This window comes from Microtus pennsylvanicus, chromosome 9 (assembly GCF_037038515.1).
Source record: "Microtus pennsylvanicus isolate mMicPen1 chromosome 9, mMicPen1.hap1, whole genome shotgun sequence".
Lineage (NCBI taxonomy): Eukaryota > Metazoa > Chordata > Mammalia > Rodentia > Cricetidae > Microtus > Microtus pennsylvanicus.
Window position 1 is genome coordinate 59363834 of NC_134587.1, and position 25042 is coordinate 59388875.

At 50.0% G+C, this 25042-nt stretch overlaps 1 protein-coding gene across 8 annotated transcripts in view; it reads left to right on the plus strand.

Annotated features, from left to right (window-relative positions):
* The window catches only part of Arhgef7 (Rho guanine nucleotide exchange factor 7), a 99907-nt gene extending 82664 nt beyond the window's left edge, over positions 1-17243 (plus strand). For 4 of the 8 annotated variants that reach the window (XM_075986163.1, XM_075986161.1, XM_075986159.1 and 1 more), the window contains 6 exons: positions 1235-1328; positions 4041-4130; positions 6974-7150; positions 13495-13594; positions 13842-13896; positions 15047-17243. In XM_075986163.1, the coding sequence (XP_075842278.1) occupies positions 1235-1328; positions 4041-4130; positions 6974-7150; positions 13495-13594; positions 13842-13896; positions 15047-15169 (639 nt within the window). In that variant the 3' untranslated portion in view covers positions 15170-17243. The remainder of the gene's footprint in view (positions 1-1234; positions 1329-4040; positions 4131-6973; positions 7151-13494; positions 13595-13841; positions 13897-15046) is intronic. The other 4 variants (XM_075986164.1, XM_075986160.1, XM_075986166.1 and 1 more) reach the window with 2 other exon arrangements.
* Positions 17244-25042: the final 7799 nt, after the last annotated feature.

A 25042-nucleotide genomic window follows, 5' to 3' on the forward strand; every position in this document is an offset into this window, starting at 1 on the left:
TTCACCTGTGGAGGCTCAGCTTTGGCGAGCGTGAGAAAGAAGCCAGGTGGCGCATAGGTGCAAGCCTGGGCTTGGTGGTTTGTGTGATAAAGAGTGATTGGAGCATGCACAGGGCTTTCTGGTAGTTGCTCCTGTATTTCAGGGGTGCTCTGTTGAGTCCCCAGTATGGTTCTTTTGGAACTGATTTCTGCCTAAGGTCATTCTCTGTTACATAGGAAGTTTGAGGTCAGCATGGATCTCAGGAGAGAGGTTTCAAAAATGAAGTCAAGCAGGGTGTGATAGCACATGCCTTTAATTCTAGCACCCCAGATGCAGACAGGAGGGTCTGTGAGTTGGAGGCCAGCCTGATTATACAGTGAGCTTCAGGCCAGCTAAGGCTACATAGATCATCTCAAAAGAGCAGCAGCAGCAGCTCAGGAAAACAGAAGTATCTCTAAGAGCCTGCTGTGCCCCAGAAGTGCTTCACCACTCTGTAATGGCGGCAGCTGGGACAGATTGTATGCCTACTGTGCTCCTGGATGGGCCCTCTTCTAGCCTGCTGTGTGCACACTCCGTTTGTACCTTCAATAGAGGTGCTCAGGTGGTTGCTGGACACCGCCTCTACTTTGCTCAGAGAAGCCAGCAAGTCCTGTCCCCACTGGTCTGTGCTTAGCCATTGGTTCCCTGCCTACCCCCTTTGCTTTTATTTTTGGAATTTTGTGTATTTTCTCAAAAGTATCTTTACTTTCCAAAATTCTTTTTAAGTAACCTTATTTTAGCCGGGCGGTGGTGGTGCACGCCTTTAATCCCAGCACTTGGGAGACAGAGGCAGGCGGATCTCTGTGAGTTCGAGACCAGCCTGGTCTACAGAGCTAGTTCCAGGACAGGCTCCAAAGCCACAGAGAAACCCTGTCTTGAAAAACCAAAACAAACAAACAAACAAAAAAGTAACCTTATTTTCCTCTCATATCCCAGAATGGACAGCCCTGCCCTAGCTATGGGGAGTGTGCGTGTGGGCCACCTGTCCTTTCTCTTTCTCTTACTCTTTTGGAGTTTGTGGGGTCTGGTCCTGTTGGTGGGGTTTTCATCAGAGCTCAGGAGTGTTACAGAGGGAGGGATGGTGATGCTTGGTTTGGGTTCGTGTTGACTCTGGCAGAGACAAGTGGAAGAGCTGGGGTAGGGGTGGAGGTGCTTGTTGGTGGCCGGCTGGCTGCACACAGAATCTGTCAGCGTGTGTTGTCGATGGTGTTCCTAGGATCTTAGTAAGAGCCCCAAGACCATGAAGAAGCTGCTGCCGAAGCGGAAGCCTGAGCGGAAGCCTTCAGACGAAGAGTTCGCTGTGCGCAAGAGTAAGTGCCCACTTGTGTGAGCATGGCCACTCATGGGCCTAGTGCCGCATGTGGGAGAGGTCACCTTCACAGAGTGCTACATGTGTATATGGATGGAGTGCAGGGGAGAGCAGGTCTCACCAGCCCCCTGTCCTTTGTTAGACTTCTGTTCCCACCTTAGTTCTGCTCCTGCATCTCCTGGTCTTCAGCCCCACCCCTGACTCATAGAGTACCAGTCCACATCGGGATTCCGGTCACCTTTGCTTCACCAGGTCAGATCCACTCTCCCTTTCACTCATCCATGGCACGTCTGGGCTCAGGTCTGCCTGCTGACCCTTCCTGAACAAGTATTTGCCATGTATCTTTTGTGTGATTGGCACCACGGGGTGCTGGGACACGCATGTCGGTCAGATCTTGAGTCACTAGCACACGTTTAATGCTGCTTAGCATCCAGCTGTGAGACAAGCTGTGAAGACCAAGTCCACAGCACTGGTCCTCAGGTGGGTGGATTTGCCCCAGGAGACGTGGGTCGGTGCCTAAACAGCATTTTACTTGTCGCAATCAGATGCCTGTGTTATTGGTGTCTATTGATGGAGGCTGAGGATGCTGTGGAACATCCTTCATCCGGATGCCTGTGTTATATGTGTATATTGATGGAGGCCGAGGATTCTGCATCCTGCATCCGGATGCCTGTGTTATTTGTGTATATTGATAGAGGCCGAGGATTCTGCATCCTGCATCCGGATGCCTGTGTTATTGGTGTATATTGATGGAGGCTGAGGATTCTGCATCCTGCATCCGGATACCTGTGTTATTGGTGTATATTGATGGAGGCCGCGGATTCTGCATCCTGCATCCTGATGCCTCTGTTATTGGTGTATATTGATGGAGGCTGAGGATTCTGCATCCTGCATCCTGATGCCTGTGTTATTGGTGTATATTGATGGAGGCCGAGGATTCTGCATCCTGCATCCGGATGCCTGTGTTATTGGTGTATATTGATGGAGGCTAAGGATTCTGCATCCTGCTCAAGAGTTGACACAGATAGCAGCAGTGCCCAACTTGTAGGTGCAACACCCCTTGTGGGTAGGAGGTGGGGAGGCTGAGGGGGTCTCAGCTGTGTGACTGGTGCACAGGTACGAGTGCAGTTGGCAGGGTGGACTGTGTTAGGAGACACAGCTAGGAGGCAGGATACAGTGGATAGTAGGCCTGATGACAAGAAAGGTCTGGGCTAGCTAACTGAAAGTCGTCTGTGCTCAGAGCTCAGAGGAGAGGCAGAAGTCCCCACGTGTTAGGGATGACATGCCAGACCGAGGACAAGGGTTGAAGAAGTGTTATGTTAATGATCCCCGGGGCCTGACTGGTGTCCAGCAAACCTCAGTACTCTAAAGCTTCTGTAATTGGATATGCCATGTTAGCGTGGAGGACCAGGAGATTACAGTCTGAGAATCCACACTGAATGGCAGCAGAATATGGCTGCTGTGAGGGGAGCGACTGAATGGCTGAGGACATAGTGAGCCTGCCCTGTGCTCCTGACTTCAGGATGCTCTCTCTACCTTAGTCGGTGTACATGTTTTTGCCCAGTGTGAACAGAGCAGTGGTCACAGCAGCCAGACAGCACGCCTGACTGAAGGTGGCTTCTGCTGCCCAGACAGAGGGAACAAAGCTTTTATTGCAGCCTCCTGTGTTCTTAAGTATTTAGGCGTTTTCAAGGACTTTCAACTCTTAGGACTGCAATCAACTCTTAGGACTGCAACTCACTGTCTGGAAGTAAATGTTTGGTTTGCGTTATATACAATTTACACCCTTACAGTGTTGCTGAGACTGGACATGGTGGTGCATGCACACTTCTAATTCCAGTGCTCAGGAGACAGAGGCAGACACATCTCTGTAAGTTACATAGCAAGTTCTAGACCAGTCAAGGCTACATAGTGAGACCTTGTCTCAAATAAATACATACGTAAAAGTTACTGAGGCACAGTTATTTATAGCTATGAGAATATCAGCCTTCTATTTTGTGTTTTTATTAGAGTAGATGAACTTAAAAACAAACAAACAAAAGAAAACATAACTAAGGACCTTAGGGCAGAGCCTGAAGAAGAGAAAACCTAGCGAGAACAAACAGCTTTCTTCCGTGTGTCCCCCTCTCTGAGCACAGAGGTGATGCAGCTGTGGCTGCTCCCACTGCCTCCCTCCCATGTTCTTCTGGCCTCTGCCTGGAGAGGAAGCTGGCTCCAGAGCACATTGAAGGCAGAACTCTGAGGCACCTCTGTTCAGCATGGTGACTTTCCTACCATGTTAGTGTCTGCCTGGGAATTCCTGGGTCAGAAGGAATGTCCCTTTGAAGGCCTCTGAACTGGTGCCTTTCTAGAAGTTTCCTGTCTTCACTCCTCACAGCTTTCCTTCTGCCCACACTGTATCAAGGCCCAGTCTATGAAACTTGGGGTGTTTGGCTCTGAGTCTCACTTCCTGTCTTCACGAGATTTGATGTCTTTCCAGTCTCGTGCTGTTTCCAGAGTATGGGTGGGGACTGCTTTTCTGAGGGGTCTAGAGCTCTGCAGAGCTGTGATGCCAACCCTTTGCAGTGGGCTAGTTTCCAGACCGTCAAAGCTCTGTGTTGCACCTATTTGTAACTACTTGAAGAGTAGCCAGTGAGACAGTGAGGCTGGCATCTGCCCTGCCCAGCAGAGCTCTGGGGTGTGGAGTGGTGATGGCTCGCGTGTCTCTGAACAGGCACTGCTGCTCTGGAAGAAGATGCGCAGATCTTGAAAGTCATCGAAGCCTACTGCACCAGCGCGAAGACACGGCAGACCCTGAACTCAAGTGAGTGTCACTCTTCACCCTGGTGGGCACAGTCTACAGCAGCTGCTCCACAGACCTAGCTGCTCTTTGGAGGGAGGTTTCGGGGGCTTAGCAAGTGGCAGATCAGTATACCCAGGTGCTGTGTTTAGGTAGCATCCACTGTGGGCCTCCATCCTTTGTGAAGCTTTAATTAAACAGCTGCATGCAGAAGAAGTGAAGTTCCTTTGTTTCTTTTCTTTCCTTTTTTCTTTTCTTTTTTTGTTTGTTTGTTTTGATTTTAGAGACAGGGTTTCTCTATAGCGTTTGTAGCCTGTCTTGGAATTTGCTCTGTAGACCAGGCTGGCTTTGAACTCTCAGAGATCGGCCTGTCTCTGCCCCCTGAGTACTGAGATTGAAGGCCGTGTCCCACCACTGCCTGCCTGGCTATGTTTTTGCTTTTTGATGGTGTTGCTGGGCTTTTTTTTTTTTTAAAAAAAAGCTTTTAAAAATAATCTAAAATTCAAATCTAGAGCGATATTTCTATCATCTTTTAAATTTTTATTTTGTTCTTATTTTTTTATTTTTTTGATGTTTTTCAAGACAGGGTTTTTCTGTGTAGCTTTGGTGCCTGTCCTGGAACTAGCTCTTGTAAACCAGGATGGCCTCGAACTCAAAGAGATACACTTGCTTTTGCCGCCTGGGGGCTGGGATTAAAGGCATGTGCCACCACTGCCCAGCTGTGTTTAATTTCTTTAGCAGATTCCAGGTAGTTTCTCTTAACTCCCCACAGGTGGGATCTGCAGTGTGGCAGCATCCAGGGGCACTGCCGGACTTAGAGGCCACTGTCCTTTGAGGCAGGTGAAGCCTAGCAGTCACCTTTTCTCTTCGTCTTGGAACTGACTGCTTGGCATAGAAACCAGTGGCTGTGGATCTCCTGTCTTGCCCCTTCTCCATCTCAGGTTTTGGAGAGACCCCTTTCCAGCTCTCTGAAAACACCTGCAGGGTGGCTCAGATTCATATCTTGCCAGCCTTAAAAAGACAGAAGGTGGGGAAGGGACTTTTCAGGCACTTGAGTTTTTGTTGAGTAGCCTGCTGCTGTGCCAGCCCATGTGGCAGGCTGAGCATTCCAGGTGCCGCACTGCACTGTCCTCTGCAGCTTATGGCATTATGGTCTTGCTAAGGGTCAGTGAGGTCTTTTTTTGTCCCTGCCATCTCTGGGAAAGAACCTGTTGTAACTGATCAGTAGAGGAGAGCCATGGGAAGTTTGGGTACCCTAGCAAGCCGTGGGCTGTGTATTGGGATGGTTGAGTGGTAATTCACAAATAGAATTTTGTTGATTAAAGTGTTACATCTTCATAATTTGCAGTGATTGTGTTGTGATAGGCTAAAAACAAAGCCAGCAGTTTCATAGATTTCGGATTTGAGGTTTTACATTAGTCACCTCACTTTCAAATGCTTAAACTGAAATGGAAATTCCCAAGCTTATATGAACTTATGTATCCCAAGCTCAGATGTAAACGGCAGGTCTGTGAACTCCTGAATGTGACACAGGCCATATTCCCTCTGGGCAAAAGGCAGTGCCCTGAGATGAGCTGTGGCTTCCCGCCTCAGCTGCCTTAGTAGGGCAACCTGTAGTTTGTGCAGAGCCTTTCTTTCCTGCCTGGCCGACGCTCTGTACGTCCATTCTTTCCATGCAAGAAAAGCAGTAGTCACTGTGCTGAGTTTGCTTTCTTTGATGTGCTATGTCCCAGCCTGCATCCTGGAGCCTCAGAAGTTACCGTCACACATGGCTACCGCCTGGCATCTAAGACACAGGATAGGTGTACTGGTTGTGCTGGACAGGTGACGTGTTTGATGAGAGCATTGGAAATGGGTTCATAGTGAACACACTTCCACACTAAATGCCTAGCAAAACATATTGAGAAGGCTAATTAATATATTGTTACCTAAAGCTCTGATCTGTTCAGCACATGTTTGGATGCCAAGAGGATGTTGCAAACAAAACACAGTTGGCATTGTTTCCCGTCTCAAGGAATGGAAATGACCTTCACAGACTTGGGACGCAGCCTGCTTTGGCTGCTGAGGCTTACCTGTGCATTCTCCCCACAGGAGCCCCATATAGCCTTGCATGCCCACCTAGCTGCTGACTAGCTCATGCTCACATTGCTAACCATGCATGGAATTCTGCCCCGTTCTCTTGCTCCTGCCTCTTGTCACCTCCCTTTCCACATGGTGGCATTGCCAGTTTGTTTCATCTTCCTGATGGTAAAGAACCACATCAGGGCAGGTGACAGGGACCTACTCTGTCCCTCTCTGCACTCAGGCTTCAGTGCTGGGGCAGGTTGTAGACCGACACGGTAAGTTTAGGCTCCTGCTGCTAATGTATGTTGTCTCGGCAAAGACATAACAAAAGAAATGACTCAAAAATCTGACGAAAGTTATTTCTATTTAGTGTAACATTTTCAGAATAGGGAATAATGCTTAGTTAAGCATACAATTAGTATATTTTTATAAATTATGTCCTAAATAAGACTGTTGATAGAATTGGTTAATTGACAATTGTTACAGAATCACATTTAGGACATGAATGTACTGGAGTTTTTAGCCAAGATATATAGGTATCTTTAAATGAAGCCTTTGAAGGAGGACTATGATGGGGCTTACTGAAGTGAGTGGTTGGGTTTGTTCTGAGGGTTGTGCTAAGTTCATTGTAAAAATCCAGCAGTTAATAAGGAGAAACGAACATGTTGCCATTTTTTAACAATATTTTCTCTTTCCCTTCTCTTCCCATCACCTTTTGCTTTTGTTCCATGTTTGGTTGTGGCTCTTCCTGTCCGTCCTCCTCACCCCTCTGCCTGTCGCACCTGTCACTTCATCCGTCTTAGCATGGCAAGGCACTGACCTGATGCATAATCACGTCTTGGCTGATGACGACCAATCAAGTCTAGACTCCTTGGGTCGTCGCAGTAGCCTTTCTCGTTTGGAGCCCTCAGACCTCTCGGAAGACTCTGAGTATGACAGTATATGGACAGCCCATAGTTACAGAATGGGTTCTGCATCCCGTAAGAGCTGCTGCTCATATATCTCTCACCAGAACTAACGCACTGAGCCTTTCTTAACAATGCTTGTACCGCAGCCTGCTTTTCTTAGACGTTTCTTGCTGTTCCTTGTCTCTCTTATGTGATATTTTAACAACTCTGGAGAGTGTCTTGGTATTTCCCATTGTACCTAGTGGAGGCTCAACTGCTGCCTGTTGGAGGGAGGTGGTGGGTCCAATGAGTCTGTACCTGAGGGCCTTTTCCCATTAGGGAGTGTTTTATACAAGTCCCAGAAGTTTTGGTTTTTTAATTCTCCATGTAACAACTGTTTGGCTTCCTTTTGGATACAGCCGTATGGACACTTTCCTAGTTTATGCAGCCGCATAGGTTTGCGTCCAAGTGCCACAGCGGAGGAGTCTCTAGCCTTATACATAGGAGTCTAATTAGTTTTTTTGTATAATGCACTTGACCAAGTGGCTGTGGAGAGATTGAGAGGAGTGTCTGTAACCAAAGCACCGAGTCCGCTGATAGCTGCCTTGGTGATGGTGCAGAACGCTGCATGGACTCTGTGCCTGGCAGATGCACACCAGGGCTGGCACCATTGGGTGTTGAGAGCAGAGTCTGGGATCTGTCTCCACCCACTGCTCTGTGCCTTTCCTGTGTGCATGGCTGTGAGGTGAGAGCTCTCCTTGTAAAGGTGAGTTCACCACCACGGCTGAGACATCCGCTTACCATCACACACCACCATTCCCTCAACTGCAGTGGTTGCTAGTACGAGGCACTGTCCAGTCTGCACTCGGAGGCAGAAGCTGTCATCTCAGCCGGTGCAGCTCAGCTGCATTCAGAGGGTTCTTGGTTGAGTGCTTGGCTTGGCCACAGCCTGACTGCCCCACGTCCGGACTTGTGCTGTCTGTGAGAGCCATGAGCACCTTGTTACTCTGAACACCAGCTGCAGTGAAGCTCCGTTTCTAGCAGCCTCATAAGTCACCTTGTACTTGATTACAATGCAGTCTCGAGGACTGAGTAGGTCCCCCACACGCTGGCCTGGGAGGCACCCCATAGTCCCCTGGGGTTTGTTGTAAGGAGTTTTCACAGGCACTGAGAAAGACTGAATGACATCGCGTTCAGTTGTAGCAGCAGACCAAACCTGGCCATTGCTTAAGGGGCAGCACTGTCTTCACAGTGCTCCTTGACATCTGCTTCAAAAACAGCGCCCCATCTTCATGGGGTGGAGCTCTAGTGGTCATGACCTGATTCCCTAGCCCTCCTTGCCACATCCGTGTATACAGTATTGTGTGCCCTTTGCTCCCTTTCCTGGGAGCTGGGTCCTGCTGCTGCTAATGGAGGAGCATGTGCATGGCAGGAGGGGCAGCCTGGAGCTGCTGGGGCAGCACAGCTCCCCACACCAAGTCTGTCTGTTCAGTGGCCACAAAGCTGCTTATGCTCCGTGAGAGTTGGGACTTTTACAAGAAAGTCCAGGAGCGAGCTTTTTAAAACTTAAACCCAGTGTTAATTTCCAGTAGAAAGGAGGTTTGCATAGATCCAGATAGCAAATGGGATTTTTGAAAAACAAAATATGAAACGTCAGTATTTATTCGATTTCACACAGTGACAGAAACAGCTTTGCTGTCATAGCCACTCTGTGGCTGTCTTTGCTGATCTGCCTCAGGCTGCCTGCCCCTGCCTTACCTTAGCATGGTTTGCCTGTCATAAGGTGTGTGATACAACTGGGGGGCACAGCTGCACTTGAGGTTTTCTCTTGTCACCAAGTGAAGTGACACTGGCTGTCACTGTCGGGATTGATGAACAAAGTTCTCATGGTTTGCCCTCCATCTTTTCTTACCAGTCAGCCATTTGGGCGGGGTTGGTTTTTTGTTTTGTTTTTTGCTAGGCCAATGCTGTGGAACTACAGCCTGAACTATTCTTTGCATTTGTTTTTGAGTGTCTGACCCTGGTTTTGTGCCCTGGTTAGAAGTTTGTTAGTGCCACAGGCACACGAGATGGTCCTCATGTGGCAGAGGGACACAGCGTTGGAGGGGCCATCGTTTCCTCGTTTGTGGGACTGTAGTCATGCTGATAGTATTTAACGTTTCTGCAGCTCTGTAAAGCCGTGTACAGTGAGTGTGCTCACGGAAGAATGCAGACTGAGCGAGAAGGTAGGTCTAAGCCATCCCGGGCCTTCTGCAGGTGGCCCAGCAGTGTTCCTGTCTCACTGATCCTCGCCACAAGTCTTTACTAAACTACATCAATTCTGTGTTTGGCCTAACATTGCCGAAACACAATAATGTGTATATAGTGGTATAAGATTCTGGGGAAGTCCGTATGTTGTGCTCTTTACCTGTGAACGGGAAAAGCCATTTTAGTACAAGACTCCCATTTGAAAACTCACTTGGATGTATATCTGAATGTTACATTGTATTGTACAGTATGCTTATTGTCTGTGGTTGCTTATGGCAATGAAGTGTCTGTTTTATATTAAAAAAAGACATCTGTTCTGTACAGTTGAAATAAATTTTGCATTTGCTAGCCCTTGGCTTTTATATTTGTTACATGGGGGAGGGGAATAGTTTAGTTTGAAGCTGAGTGTGCAATGGCCCATTCTCCCAAGCTGGCATCTTCCATAGGCATGCCTTCTGTCTGCTGTGGTAGAGGACTGGAGCTTTCTTAGGTGGGATGTGTTCTCAATAGCACAAGGTAGGGTCTCTCTATGCAGCCCAGGCTGGCCAGGATCTCACACAGCTCCACCCACTTCTTCCTCCCTAGAAGGGAGGAGCCAAAGGGTACGCTTCCAGGCCCAGCTGTTTTCTTCCTGTGTCCCTGTTCTGGCAAAGCTTGTCCTCAGAAGCAGCATGCCCTTTTCACAGGAGAAACGCAGCTCAGCTTTGAAGTCCTTCATTTTGTGAAGTGCATGCCTAGTTCAGAAGAGAAAGTCATTCCTGGCGACAGCCCTTCCTTTCCTAGCATGGAAAAAGATAATCCAAATCTCAGACCCGTAGAGTGCAGCCCATGTGATTTAAATGCCACTGAAGAGACCTCTAAGAACAATGCTTTGTTTCATCCTCAGGGAGGGCCAGTTGAGTATAAATGATGCAGGAGCATGCCACAGTGTGTCAGGCACTGGCCAGATGGCTGATGCTCTTTGGAGACAGACAGACTTATTGCTTTGAGTGCAGGCAAACACACAGTGTGCGTGTCCACATACTTACCTCACACGGCATGAGTCACACAACTGTAGTTCCGCATGGTCCCTGGCATAAGGAGTGCCCTGGAGTGATCCTTGGCTATGCATCCTAGGCACCGTCTACTCTGAGTTGGATTCCTTGGTTAGATCTGTGTTTCTCAATCGAGGCCCATAGCATGGTGGTCTTCAGCAATGCACGGCGGGATTCAGAGACCACTAGCATTTGACTCCTGTGTTTCTTTTTGTTGCTGCGAGCATGTTCCCAGTCTTGAGTCACATCAGTGAGTGAGTGAGTGTTGCCATAGGGCCGAGAGCCTGCTGGCATCCCCAGCATGCCAGGGTCCTCAAAGAGTGACCTTGTAGAACCCTTCCTCAGAGGACTTGAGGTTTGTTCTGGAGGTTGGGGCTGACTGTAAGTTGTTCTCTGTTATCCGTGTGGTTTACTCCACTTGCACATGGAAAGCCTAACAGTAAGGGCAGAGTGGTAGTCCTTGCAGGGGCTTCTCACATTGTTAGCCATAAACCTCACAAAGGTCTGCCGCTTGGATGAGGCGCTTTGGGTGGCCTGACTGAGTGAATCCGGCCTCCCCCAAACCCGCAGTGTTCTAGAAGTGCACCGTGAGCCTCCTTTCAGGGAATGGTGATGGCAGATCCTGACTCCCATCTCCCCAGAGACCGCAGTTTACAAAACACAGCTCTCAGCTGTGCAGGGCCCTCAACGTGCACTGATGGCTTGACGTTCCTCTGATGGGATTTTAGGTGCTAGACTGTTCTCTGGTTCTGTGGTTACAGGATTTTCTGAGTTAGGTATTCGAGAAGAAGTATGCTGTGATGCCACTAAGAATGTTTCAGATATAATGTGTTAAGTAATGTATTTTAGGAAACTTAAAATTCTTAGAATAATCACTAACATATAAACGTGGCTGTGCTGTCTTCCTTGTTTTTGTTGAGAGGCCACGTGGTGGGCTGGCAGAGGTCTGTCTGACACAGGCAGATTAACAGCCCCCTGCCTGTGTCAAAGCTGGGGCGGCTGGTACCTCCTACCAGGAACACGGCAGCAGACTTAGACTTGGAGCGAATTCTTGGGTGCCTGTGCACAGCAGTTGTACATCCTAGACCTCAAGTCCATTGTTACGTAGTGGCACTCGGGGCTTGTACTTAGGACTTTGTGGGTAGGAGCTGCCTGTCAGACCTCGTGCCTTTAAGAGCAGCTCTGTAGAGAAGGCTGCCCTTCCGTGATCTGTTGTGGGTGTCATGGTTTCTCCTTGCTTTGTAGAGACATCTTTGTATCACTTAGGCAGTCTGGACGCTTTAACGCTAGAAACAGATTGTCCAGTGAGAAAAGACTAAAGAACTGAAGGCAGGTGTGTTCTAAAGCCTCAGTTCTCACCTGCTGTTCCTTTTCAGGCCTCTTGAATTTAATGTGACAGAGTAGTCACCAAGGCTTCTTAATTTGGTGCTAACTCAGTCACCGGCTATCAGCAAGTATACTTGGCCGCTGATACCAGAGGGGAACCTGCGGAGCTAACCCAAGTACTGCTCCTGGCTGCCACTCTTCACTAAGTACTCAAACACCTGAATTGTTGGGATCCTTGTTTTTCTTGGCACAGTGAGCATGATGTACTTGTCACCTGCCTTCCTGTGGTAGGCACAGGTGCACACATGCCTGGCGCCTTCTCTCATATTTCCCCAAGTGATCTATGGTTCTCTCTGCTCAACAGGAAAGGAGCCTGAGTGGGCTTCTGCTGTATCAAGGAGGCGTCCAGAAGGGACGTCTGCCCGTCAGTGGACCCCTCTAAGAGTGGGATGGCCATCTCTGGGGTAATCTTTTACACAGTGGCCTGTGAGTGTACTCAGAGCACACTAGGATGTTGACAGCCTTCCAGCTACTCACATGGGACCCCAGGCTGGGCTGCCTCACCATACTCTGGCCGCTTCTCTCCTGGAGAATTGTGCTGCGTGACAGAGCTGGCTGCATTGCCGCCCCTGAGCGCCCTGTCATCCTGCACTTGACCCAGCACCTTCCAGTGCAACAGACTTGGAGAAACACAGAAGATGGCCTTTCCCCGTAGTTGCCCTGGTGGATGGCTGGCTCGACTTGTAAATCGCAGCTTAGACAGCAGTGGTTCAACTTGATTTGTTGAGAGAAGCACAGGCTTGGGTTAAATTGCCCGCAAAGCTGCTCTTCACAGTGCGGCCTCTCAAACACTGTTCTAGGGTTTCCATGCGCAAGAGTGCTCCTTGAAATCTGATGTGCTTTCAGGAAGACACACAAAGGGCACCCCGGAAACACAAAAGCAAATTAACCCCATTTCCACAGTCAGCCATCTTGCCTCACGCCAAGCATGATCAGACAAGCCCAGCCGTGAGCAGGTGCACCTGTTGGACAGCAGAACCCATCCGTCCTCCAGTTGCATCTGGTGGTGTTGCTCCAAAGCCAATGATTATAACCACGTTGTGTAATCCTCCTTCCTGGTACCTACCCTTTGAAGGCCAGTGTCTGTTGCACAGTACGTGTCACATGAGGTAGCCACCGGTCAGCGTGTGTGCCAGGACCATGTGCCTCTGGTGCTGTGGGCAGTGCATTCCTTCGCACTCAAAGCTGTGTGTGTCTAAAGGGCTGATAGAACTCTCACTGTGACCAGACAATAAATGCCACTTTTTCTAAACTATGTATTACAGTGTTACAGTTTTATAAACATTACTGTTTATGTAGTCTTTTCTTGATGTTTGGGTTGTTAATTTTTAGCCCTTAACACTGAGCTACCTCTCCAGACCTTAAACTTTTTGTAATTTCTAGAGTTTTTTATTTATAAGCCAAGAATTACGCATTCTTTCCTGGTCTGGTCTTTCCCAGTGGTGCTGGAATGATAGCGAGGTTTAAATTTTGGTTGTGTATTGAGTGTGGTGTGGTCAGATCTTTAGTGTACTTGCTGTTAGAGATTTCCTTAGTTAAAAGAGTTTAATAAGTTGCAAAAGAGTATTTTTACATTTTTTTTTTTTTGGTTGCTGTTTTCTTTCCTCTGTAATGCTTTGGTTGGCCACACCCAACAGACAGCTGGAGAAAACCAGTAAAGATTTTAATGTGTAGCCACTGGCCTTGGGTGTCTAAGTGGTAGGGGTAAAGTAGATGCCCTTCCTTGGTCCTGCAACGGCACTCACATGGGGCTTTCCTTTTTAATGACAGGTTCACGTAAGGAATCTGCACCACAAGTGTTGCTTCCAGAAGAAGAAAAAATTATAGTCGAAGAAATCAAAAGCAACGGGCAGACCGTGATAGAGGAAAAGTAAGATGTTTTCCTTTCTGTATGACTGGCTCCCCCTGCTCCCCTTGGTGGTGCAGCCTCAACTCTGCTTCAGGCTGGCTGCGCTCTCACTGATGGGGGATGGCCGGGCGGGCTGTTCTGAGGTTAGGAATTAAGCTCTCTCAGTAGGCAGAGCTCGGCTCGCTGCTGCTCAGGGTAGCCCCTGGGGTCCTGCCATCCTGTGCAACCTTGACAGACCACTTTCCTGTGCTTACTCTATCCTGTCCAGGAGCCTTGTGGACACGGTGTATGCACTGAAGGACGAAGTCCAAGAGTTAAGACAGGTATGCCAACCAGGTTTTAGTTTTAGTCAGGTTTGTTTTTGTTTTGTTTTAATGGGAGAAAAAGGAAAATATTGTTTTAAAAATAAAGTCCATTGAAGAGTAAAAGGAAACAACAAAGCCACCAGCGTCACTTCAGAGTGGCAGGCAGGGGCTCGAGATGACTCGGGTTAAGAGCACTTATTCTTCCTGAGGCTCTCCAAGTTCAATTACCAGAATCCGCATGGCAGCTCAACCCTCGGTTAACTCCAGTCCTACGATATCTGATGCCTTCTTCTGGCCTCTTTGGGTATTGCATCCACACGATGCACAGACATACATTCAGGAAGAGACACCCATGCACATAGAGTAAAACAAATCTAAAAGCTGGAAGAATTCTCTAAGTCGTCATGTAAAAATGCAAGAGTGACAGGCCAGGGGATACTTGTTTCTGTGGTACTCTTTGGATGTGAGCCACCTCAGCGTGTGCTGGAGTAATCTATGGCATTGTCCATCACACTGCCCTGATGGTTGCCTCTGGCTACTTGGCTTCTAAAATCCAGGACAGCAGGACAGTAGTGCCTAGCCCGCTGTGTGTGCGACCCTATGGTGTTTGTTTTGTTTTTCTTTCAAGTTGTATTTTATTATTTATTGTGTGTGGGGAGGGGTGGGGCACATGCCGTGGCATATGTGTGGAGGTCAGAGAGCAGCTGTGTGGAGAGGGTTCTCTTCTTCCTCCTGTATAGAGGTTCTGGGGATCAGACTTAGATTGTCCATCTTGGATTGCAAGCGCTGACACCTGTTGAACCGTTGTGTGATGTATCTGAGCAGCTGGTGGGCAGGTTTGAAGGAGGGGGTGCAACACAGGCTCTTTAGAGGGACAGGGCAGGACTGTCCTGAGGGTGCTGGAGGTGGCACACTTTCCTTCCTTCCTGACTTGGTCCGTTGGGTGCCCTTGTTGCCCTTTGCAGTTGACTGGGTAAGGGACTTAGCACGTTTTACCAAGTTGTCTTGTTGAGGAGTGTAAGTGGAGACTGCCCAGCCTACCTTGGTGTACGTTCATGGCTCAGCTCTGTTGGCCCGTCCCTTCCAACCTGGCTACCTGGGGATGCAGCTTATGAAGGTACTTTCGGTGCCGAGGCAGTGAACCTGCTGTCGTCTGCTCACCTTGCAGGATAACAAGAAGATGAAGAAATCCTTAGAGGAGGAGCAGAGGGCCCGCAAGGACCTGGAGAAGCTGGTGAGGAAGGTTCTAAAGAACATGAACGACCCTGCTTGGGACGAGACCAATCTCTAGGCCGACCTCACTCTCACAGGCTGAAGACCAGCAGTTCCCAGACAAGGCTGGGGTCTTTGGCCCAAGCACAGTGACATTCAGGACTAAGGCAGGTGGTCTTCACCAGGCTTTGGCTGATGTGAGTTACAGACACTAAGGCCTGGGCTGAGCATATGTCTGCTGACTTCTCCATGCAGTGACTGACCAGAGTCCTCGGACTTTTAGACTTCAGTTGAATCTGTAATAGCATACCTGTGTACTTGTTGTAAATACTGATCTTTGAACGCATACCTGCGATGTGACCGGGCTAACCCTCTTGCTAGGATTTCCTTCTCAGCCTTTCTGGCAACAGGGATTTGAAGTTGTGTTCACGAAGTGTTGGGAGCAAGGTGAAGCAATAGATACCTGGGTGACTGACTTGTTCCACGCGGTGCAGGCTCCGTGGTGCCATCAGGAGCACCCCCTTGGGCACAGTGACTTTTGTCACCGTCCTCTTCTTAACTGCAGTATTCCAGTCTCAGGCATGTGTCTGTGCCCAAGGAGTCATGGATTCTAGGAAGGTGACGTTGCTATCTGCCTGTGACGCTCGTTCCTGCTGCCCTGTCCTAGCTGGGCTCTCAGTCACAGGAATGTGTCACAAGTGTGGAGAAGTGGCCCTCCACCGAGAGAACTAGACCATGTATATAGATGTGTTATTTATTCCATGTTCTCCAGCCGGTGCTGCCGGGCAGGTTTGACTGCAGGCTGTCGTCAGCCATGAGCTCTGCTTTGGCTGCAGTCGGCACTGTCCAGGCCACTGAAAGCCCCCCTTTCCCCTTGAATAAGAATAAAGCAATACATAGCCGCAGTTGAGCTGCACAGTGAAAGCCCCATAGGACTGTGCCCTGCTGTGCCCATGCCCTACTCTGCTGCCTCCCTGGGCCCAGGCAGGCCCTGGAAGGCAGGTGGTCTGGACTAGAAGCCCTATTTTCTGTGTGACCAGGGTTTGGCAATAGTGACAGTGATCTCTGGAGCTTAGCTGTCTGCTGCTTTCCTCCAAAGAGGTTGTTTGGAAGCCAGTGGAACTTTGCTGTAGAAAGGTGTTGGGTAGCAGTGTAGCTGCAGGTGCTTCAGCACCGTCTCCCCCCACTCCCATCCCGCGTGGACCCTGCCCCTCGCCCCTCCTGTGTGGCAGTTTCTGAGCAGGCGCTGAGAGGCCCTTTGTGTCTCTTCTCCCTCCACACTCTGACTGGGTCCACCCAGCCTCACTCAGACCATTTTATCGTCTAGGCTGAGTGAGAAAGCTGAGGTGCTCTCGTTCTTTTTGGTAAGCCCTGTTTCCCGAGCACTCTGCTGACGCAAAAGACACTGCAGCAAAAGACAGTGTTGCTGTCACAGGAGATCTTAACTCAGGAACCACGCTCCTTGCATCTCTCACTGCTGGGGACAGGTGTCCGGGGTTGCAGTGCAGCTCCTCCAACAAGAGTAAGCGAAGACCATATCTGCCACTGGCCTCACCACCACTGAGGTCGCCGTCCATGCCCCAGGACAGTTTCTTACAGACCTGCCTTAATGATGCGCTTGGAGTATTCCATGAGTATTCATGTCCCTAACATCCCTACCCCAGACAGGGTGGCTGCACGTTTTCTTTCTGTGGATCCAGCGTCTTCCAGGCTCTCCAGGGAGCGAGAATCTGTATCCAAGAGCAGTTCTTTTTAAAATCTGACCCTGTTGTAAACACCCATTTCTCTCTCCTCGAGTCTCTTCGGGTGGGACTTTGGTACCAGCAACCCAGGGCACCATTCACAACTGTTACTCCTCCGTGTCTCTAAGGGGTGCGGGGGATGAAGCCATTTTCTACCCTGTAGATGTGAAGCACTTTCCGTTCTGAACCATGTTGCAATGTAGCAGCCTCTGAAGCTCCACTGTTCCCTCCATCAGCTGTCCTCACCCGCCCGTGTGCTCCTCATGCCAATCCCCTACTTCCCTGGGGTGTCCAGGGCATCCAGACACTACAGGAAACCCGGTGTTGCAGACAGCTCCGGCGTTGACTGCTGCAGTGTGTGTGCTATCCCCTTGGAATTATTAAACTCATTATTTTTCTTATCTCATAAAACGTGTCACTTTATCTTCTTTGACATATTGTGTGTGTGTGTGTGCTCGCGCGTGTGCGCGCGTGTCTTGATTGTTCAGGTTTGAAAATCCTGACGTGTTTTGTTTGAAGCAGGAAAACAATATGTCCTTTTGAATTGATGCTGGGAACATTTGTGGATGGGAAGAGTAGGAAGAAGAGAGTTCTAGGAAAAGAAGTTGTAGTGTTAGCGCTCCCCCCCCATCCAGCATTGGAATAATAACTGGTGTTAGCACGTGGGCCGCTGGGTGGATCTGAACAGAAGGCAGTGGGGCCTCTATAAGAATTGCCATAGGACAGAAGGAAGTGACTGTCCCATTCTGTCAGAGCCTGCCTGACTCTTCAGACACCTCACCAGGAGGGTACCTGGTGAAGGTGCCCCTCTCTCTCTAGTCCAGGGGGTCGGAAGACACATTGAAGGCTCAGGGGGAGCTGCCAGATAGAATTAGAAAGCTGCATGGTCACTTTTCTTTCAGAAGCCTAGTTCTCTCCGGTGGGAGCTGAGCTCACCAGTGTGTCAGGTACATTTCTTTTGCTGGTGAAACATCAGAACCAAGGAAATTCACAGAGCAAAGTGCTTAACTGGGCAGAACGGAGCAGTGCTAATGGACCAGCTGAGAGCTCGTGTCTAACCGCAAGCTGAAGGCAGAGAGCTCCCTAGAAACTGCCCGCCTTTGGAAACTTTGGAAAGCAAACAGCCTCTTCCACCAAGACACACCGCCTCACCCTTCTAAAACAGTTTCACCAGCTGGGGGCCACATACTCAAACCTTTGAGCCTGTGGACCGTTCTCATTCAGACCCACATACCTGGTCATCCCTGGAACTCTGACCGAAGGAATTCCTGCAGACAGTGGGTACAGTTGTGGGCCAGACACCCACCCCATGAGACAGACCTCAGTCCCAGCCCAGTCATGAGCTGGGCTGCGGGGAAGGGGAATGCAAGTCCTCAAGTGAGGGTACCCTGATGGGACATGGTGATGACCTGTCTAGAAGGGTGCTATGTCATTGCAGGACCCAGATGGACAGTACTGTCTAAGGGAGCCTTGCAGAAATAGCTAGCCATCATTCAGATGAGAAAAATCCAGAGGAAGTCAGAAGCTAAAATCTCAAGGTTTCCATTACTTCAGGCAAAAATGACTGGAGTCTTGTGTTGTAATTGGCTGAGCGCTCTGGACACTTGGAGTTTGAATTGGTCCGGTTTGAAGTGGATTAAACCTTTGGTCTTTTTTGTGGTGGTTTTACATTCTAGAAATCCTACTTGTGGAGGAAGTATAAGCAGTGTGCCAGAACCCGAGTCACAAGTGCCTACTCCGGTCACTCTGGGCAAAGGCTGGGGTGTGCATTGGGCCATCTCTCCCCCTCCCAGATAAGATCCCACTGCCTTGATGGCTTGTGAACACCCCTGAGGGATGCCCTGTGGCTTTACAGGGTAAAGTATGCCAGGAAACGGCTTTGGTTCTTGGAGACGTGGAAGAGAAGGGTGCTGGAGCCAGTCACTCTCCTGCTTCCCAGTCTGACTCCTGCGCCCAGCATCTGCCCCTGTGGCGGCGATGTGGGGAGTCCCTGTTCCTGGGAAGTCCTTAACTGCCCAGCCAGTCCTCATTTCCTTCCCTCTCTTGCCTCTGCTCTCACCCCTCCTGACCTCTCCCCACCCCTGTTAGTTACAGTGGGACTGTGGGTGAGGGCAGGCCAGCTGGTCCATCATTCCCTTGCAAGAGCGTTTGCATTCCTAGCCTTGCTAGGACGCTATTGGAAGGTTTGTATTGACCCATTGAGGCTCCTGTTCTCTCTACCTTGTGGTTAACAACAGGCCAACCCAGGCTTCAAGATGCCTTTGCCAGAGTTCACCCCATTAACACACTCCTTAGATGGGCACAGGTCTGTCCTGTAAGTGACTTTCCAATGAAGCTGATGAAGACAGTTGTCCCCAAGACTCCCTCACTGCTGTTTCGGGAGTCCTGAGGGCAGGAGACTGTAAGGGAGGCCCCGTGATGGCCAGGCAAGCCCGTTCTGCTTAACGTCTCATGTTTGGTCTGGATGCTCCCCATCTTCCAGTAACTGTGTCAGGTCACAGGGTCTCCACCCCTGTCCCCAGGGTGGCAGTCCAGTGGTGACCATGGCTCAGGGCAGGGATGGGAAGAGAGAAATCAGGGTGAGTGCAATCTGGTTTTCCACAGGACTCGATAAAAGTACAGATCAGGACAGGAGCACAAGGCGCAGATGAAAAGACAAGGACCCTGTCAGATGAAGAGTGAGATCATGCAGTGCTCAAGGTGGCAAGCGTGGCCCCAGGGTCCCCTGCCTGTCTCTGTAGCAGCGAGCTTGCACTTAAAGGTGAAATAATGTGTTTCTAGAAGACAGTCTGAAAATAGAATACTCATCAAAGACGTTGACCTTGCCCTCTGAAGATGACCCCCACACACGTGGGCCTGGGTATGAGCGAGTGATTGATCATGCCGTCTGAAGATGCCCCCTCCTCCGTGTCTGCTCTTCCCGGGTATGAGTGAGGGCAAGGGTGACGTTCAAGACAAATCCAGAGGACAGGAAGGAGCCAGCACTGGGCACATTTTTGTTCCCACGCCAGTCTGACCTTGACGGTAACAGTGAAGAGCATGAATAAAAACAGATGTAGAAAATGCTAAAGGAAGTATTGGGTCGCTGTGTGCTAACCCAGCTGCATTTATTTCAAGGTCCAGCTCTGGCGTCAAAGTAAAACGGTTCTGCATGACATTTACAGAAGGCAAAGCCTTAACTCGCTGGACTGGGTTTCGAGAATGCCAGTGTTGGAAACTACTGCTCTGTGGTGTGGCAGAGATGGATGGAGCAAATGAGAACATGAACAAAATCAGCCAATGCACGTGTGTGTGCATGTGTGTGTGCATGTGTGTGTGTGTGTGTGTGTGCATGCGTGCGCACGTGTGTGTGTGGCTTCCAGGGATTTGGACTTACTATCAACACATACCACATTAGTGACACTGGATAGGCGAGCTTCTCTATGGGAAATAAAGGGAGCCACATTCATCTACTGTCCCAGTACCCACCTGGCAGGTGAAGGCTCAGGGATGCAGAGGTCATAGAAAACCCACCGAAACGCCCTCTGCTCTCGACACCGTTTGTGTAACAGAATGTGAAAGTGTCTACGTTACAAGTCATGCTGTGAGATACAAACCCATTTCCCATAGGCCGGGAACAAAATACTCTATTTTTATTAATAGTAATAACGGTATTAAGTAGAAATAGAGTGAAACATGAACACCTGGAAACCGAAGGCTGTGGAGGGAGTCGGCTGTGGAAGCAGACGCCCGTAGTGTTGGCGTACACGCGACTCTAAGGCTGCAGCTCTCCTGTACCTGCCTTGTTGATTTCATGCCAGGCCTTGAAAACCCTGCGTTTTTGTTATTGTTTCTGTTCTACGCCTCAAATGTTCTGCAGATTTTGAGGGAATGGAAATGACCAAGGATGGGTTCGAACCTTGTGAAATGGGGACATGAAGAGGACTGGTTCATCTTGGTATAGAGGACAGACATGGAGGAAGCACACAAACCTGGTCTCAGAGTGTGGAATGACTCAGAGTGCCCCATGGGCTCAGTTTCCCTGCTGTGCCCGTGGCATTGTGGACTGACAACATGCATATACCTTCCCTCTGAACACACCCAGCCAGGGGCATGAGCCCTGGGTTCTCTCGGGTCCCTACTACAGAGCTCAGATGCTTCTGGAACCCCAGCTCTGCCTGTGGCAGAGTTCTGCTCTTGGTCAATTTGAGAGACTGAAAGAAAAGGAGCCCTAGTTTCCCACCCTCCACACTCAAGACAGCCAGCCAGTTCCTGTGCACCTGGCTGCACTTCTTACTTAAGTGACAGCTGATCACCAACCTCACCCTGGGGAGCACTAGCTCCCAGGGTAATTAATTTCCCTCATATTGTGCAGCCACCGGCTTTTAATTTTGTAAAGTTGCCGTTTTTGCAAGAGCTACACATCCTCTCGGTTATTAAATGCCAACCACATTTGTTTACAAATAAAACCGAGTTAATTAAATACTGCATCTACGCTAGCAAGTAATGAGGGCAACATGGCCTCTGCAGGCAGAGCTGTGTTAGCCTCCAGTTCTGTGCTGCAGAGAAGGTCCTTGAAGAACATTGCAGTCGGCGGGGGGGGGGGGGGGGGGGCACGCTCAGCAACTCACTCCCTAGCCCTGACCCAGCCCTGACACAGTGTTGAAATTCATGCCACACCTGGAAAACACTGAAACATGGTCCTTTCCAGCAGGGAGGCTAAAGGAAGTTGTCCACTGTTGCAGCTCCTTCCAAGGACACACCTGGCTGGTGGCAAGCAGAAGGGACACTCTGGGGGTGCAGGCATAGAGTCACAGCACCTTGATCCCTCTCCTCCACAGACAGGTGGGATCTTGGTTTTGTTCACAGTACATCCTCATAGTGTCTGCAAAAGCAGGTGCTCCCAGGGGGATCACACGGCGAGATTGAGAAGTCTGATCCTGCAGCCAAGGTCAGGATGATGCACAGACAGCCCACGGGAAGGAGGAACTTGGCCTCTTCTGAGCAGGACCTCACGCCCGGCATCCTTCCCCATCCTGTTAGTGTGCATGGCTCGCTCTCTCCACACCCATGCCATAGAATGAAGGGCTGTGACACCTTGGTAACCTGAGCTTCCAGATGATGTCACAACAGGCAGGGACTGGTTTTCTTCTGTCTACCCCTCCCCCCCCCAGCTGGCTGTGTGCTGTGGACAGAGTGGAAGAGGTAGCCAGTTCCTGGTTCAACCCAAAACGTTGTTCCTACCTTGAGGGTCCTAGAGGGACAGTGTAGAGAATGCAGCTCTGGAAATGATGGACAGGTTGGTGGTCACACCTGCTTCCTTGGGGCCAGGAAGAGGCCTCAAAGCATGACACAACATGTCCAGCAGATGGCTACAGAACCACCCTGAGCTGAGGTGTCCTGTCCTGTCTTCAGGTGTGAACACTCCTAGGCCCCTGTGTGTTGAAGTGTCCTGTCTTTCAGGTGTGAACACTCCGAGGCCCCTGTGTGTTGAGGTGTCCTGTCCTGTCTTCAGGTGTGAACGCTCCGAGGCCCCTGTGTGCTGAGGTGTCCTGTCTTTTGGGCATAATTGATCCCCGCACCACTGTCAGCAGCTACCATGAAATACTCCCCAGAAATCAAGAAGTCCCCATCGCACCTCCTGAAGAAGTTTGCAGGTGAACATGGAAGAGGCTGCTGGGGCTGTTTATATGGAGGATTTATCTGACTAGCTTGTCTGGTCACGGGAGGCACAGATGTGTTTCTCAATGACCCAAGGAGCCACTGCCAATCTCTTAGGACTTCAGTTTCATTACAGCGCAACTCACCAGGGGTCTCTCACATTGGTTTAAGGAACAACGGAATTACAGGGTTCTCTGCCAGCCATACTCGTCAGTTACTTTAAAATTCTTGTTTCAGAAGCTGCTTTTTATTTACTCAAACGTATTTTTCAACAAGGAAGCGCACCTTGCCTCCCTATTAGGTCTGTAAGCTGGCATTAGACTCTTCACCCTTGGGGATGGAAGCCGCGCAAAAAAATGAGATTTTCTTGACGGCACACTGAATATACGTGGTAGAATTTCATTTGCTTTAAGTCAGGAGGAGGAGCTTCTAGAATTGCAGGCTTCCCAGAGGAACCTCAGACTGCTGGGGCCTGGTGAGATGAAACCGCTGCCTTTCTGGCCCGTCTCCACTCAGTTGTGCATGTGTGTACGCATTGCTGTTATGCTAAATGACGTGGGGTAGCAGAGAAGAAACGTGTCCATCTTTCGTTCGTCTCCCTTGGAAGGCAGGCTGGGCGCTTTCCTAGGGAATCCTTGCAGGGAAGCCAGCGTCTACCCAGGACTGAGCTCGCCCCATAGGCCTGGAGTTTTGGGGGAGGCTCAGCCACGGTGGGGTTGGGGAGGTACTCTGTCACGCTGGAGCCGGGCACCTCTGCAGGCAGAGGACTCCTAAGAGGACTATTCGTGATTTCTGACTCAGAACAAACAAGATAAGGTGATATAGGCAGACTGGGGCCACAGAAAGCAGAAACAGCTGGGCCAACTCTTGTATGCTCAGCTAGGATTGAGTGTCCTCCCTGCACATGTGCCCAGTCCGGTGGGAAAGGAGAGAACCTTGTCCTTAAGGTCCTCATGAGCAGCCCTGCTAATGGCCCTGAGACTCGGGGAGCTATCTGAATGGGGTGGGATCAGGACCCATCCACTTCTTCAAGGGTTTTCTGGAACCCTTGGGTATTTATCCTGAATACATAAGCTTGGGGCTGGGACGCCCCACTCCAGGTGTGTGGGGTCAGGTGAGAAGTGGTTTCAGGTACAGGGAAGCTGTGCTCTGGGGGAGCAGGCTGTCTTAGGGGTGCAGGCTGGTCTATCTACGAACTGTTGAGCTGCACCCTGGGCAGGGAATGATCCCACTTGGCGTCTTGCTTTCCTGCTGTTTCCAAGCTGTGGATCTAAGCAGTCCTTTACCAGATACCAGCTTTCCTGGGCCACCCGGCTGAGGTGGACACAGGTTCATTATACCCCTCGTGCCACACATCCCTCAGGAAATGATCGCTGTAGCTCTACATGTTATATACATGTGGATTGCCTCACAGATAGCAAGGGTTAAAGAGGCCATGGCAGAGTTTCCAGAAGGTTCTGGAGCAGCTGATAGAAATGTAAATAGGGTGTGTATGGCTAACAAACCCGAATCAGCTTCAGGAAGCCAGCCTGCCCTGGGTCACAAGCTCGAGAGCTTAGCAGTGGAGTTGTCTGGCTGCACAGGAGGAAGGGGAGGACCAGATTCCGGTGAGAGTCTGGGCACAGAAGACACCAAACCCACAGGACACCAACTGAGTCCACCACATCAACAGCAGGGAGAGAAGCTGGCAGGTGGGGTTTCTCTGCCTGTCAGTCCTCGACACACACACTGATGTCAGTTGACAGGTCAGTGGGCCACGGTCACTGTAGTGTCCTCTTCATCATGGGGTGCAGGAGACGAAGTTATACCCTTTCCTGGGTCTGGTGTGTCCTGTAAGCTCACAGGCCTAGTTCCCTTGATAAAATTTAGATACGTCTATTCCCTGCTGTCTCAAGTTCACCCCAGTGAGTTTTTGGAGTGACACTCTCTCTATTCTGAGTCCTTTATCAGTCTACACTGCGTGGGTGGAGCTAGACGGATTGGTGGTGTTCACGTCTCTACCCAGGGACAGAGCCATCTTTCACTCTCAGAATGGAGTCAAAGTTTCCTGTAAAATGGAGTCTCTCGGGGCAAGGTAGTCTGAGAAAACGGTTATACAATATGAAGTAACTTACAACAGACCACAGATTGCTCACCTCACCCTCAGCTCTGGGGGCTCTGTGTACCTTCCAGCTGCCCTTCTGGGTGTGAGTCCCCCCTCCCCTTCCCCAGGCACACAGGTGGGAGGCGGCCCACAGCCATCTTCTTGGCTATCCCAAGGCATCGTGAACCTTGTGGTTACTCAGTGCACTCCAGGCTCTCTGCATGCTTGGCAGCAGAGTACTGTCCTGTCCAGCAAGGTTCCATAGGTTTTGTGCATGGTTGTCCAAAGGGGTAGAATCAGAGAGTGGAGATCAGCTTTCCTGAGACAGGCCAGACTGAGGCTGCCTCCAGAGCTCCCAGTCACATGGGGCAGGGAAGGGGCATTGAGCCCTGGCCAGAGGCAAGGGTGCTGGATCAGGCTTAGCTTTTGTCTGCCTGTTAAGCCTGACCTCCTGTTGCCTGGGAGTTGATCTACATATTCAATTAGT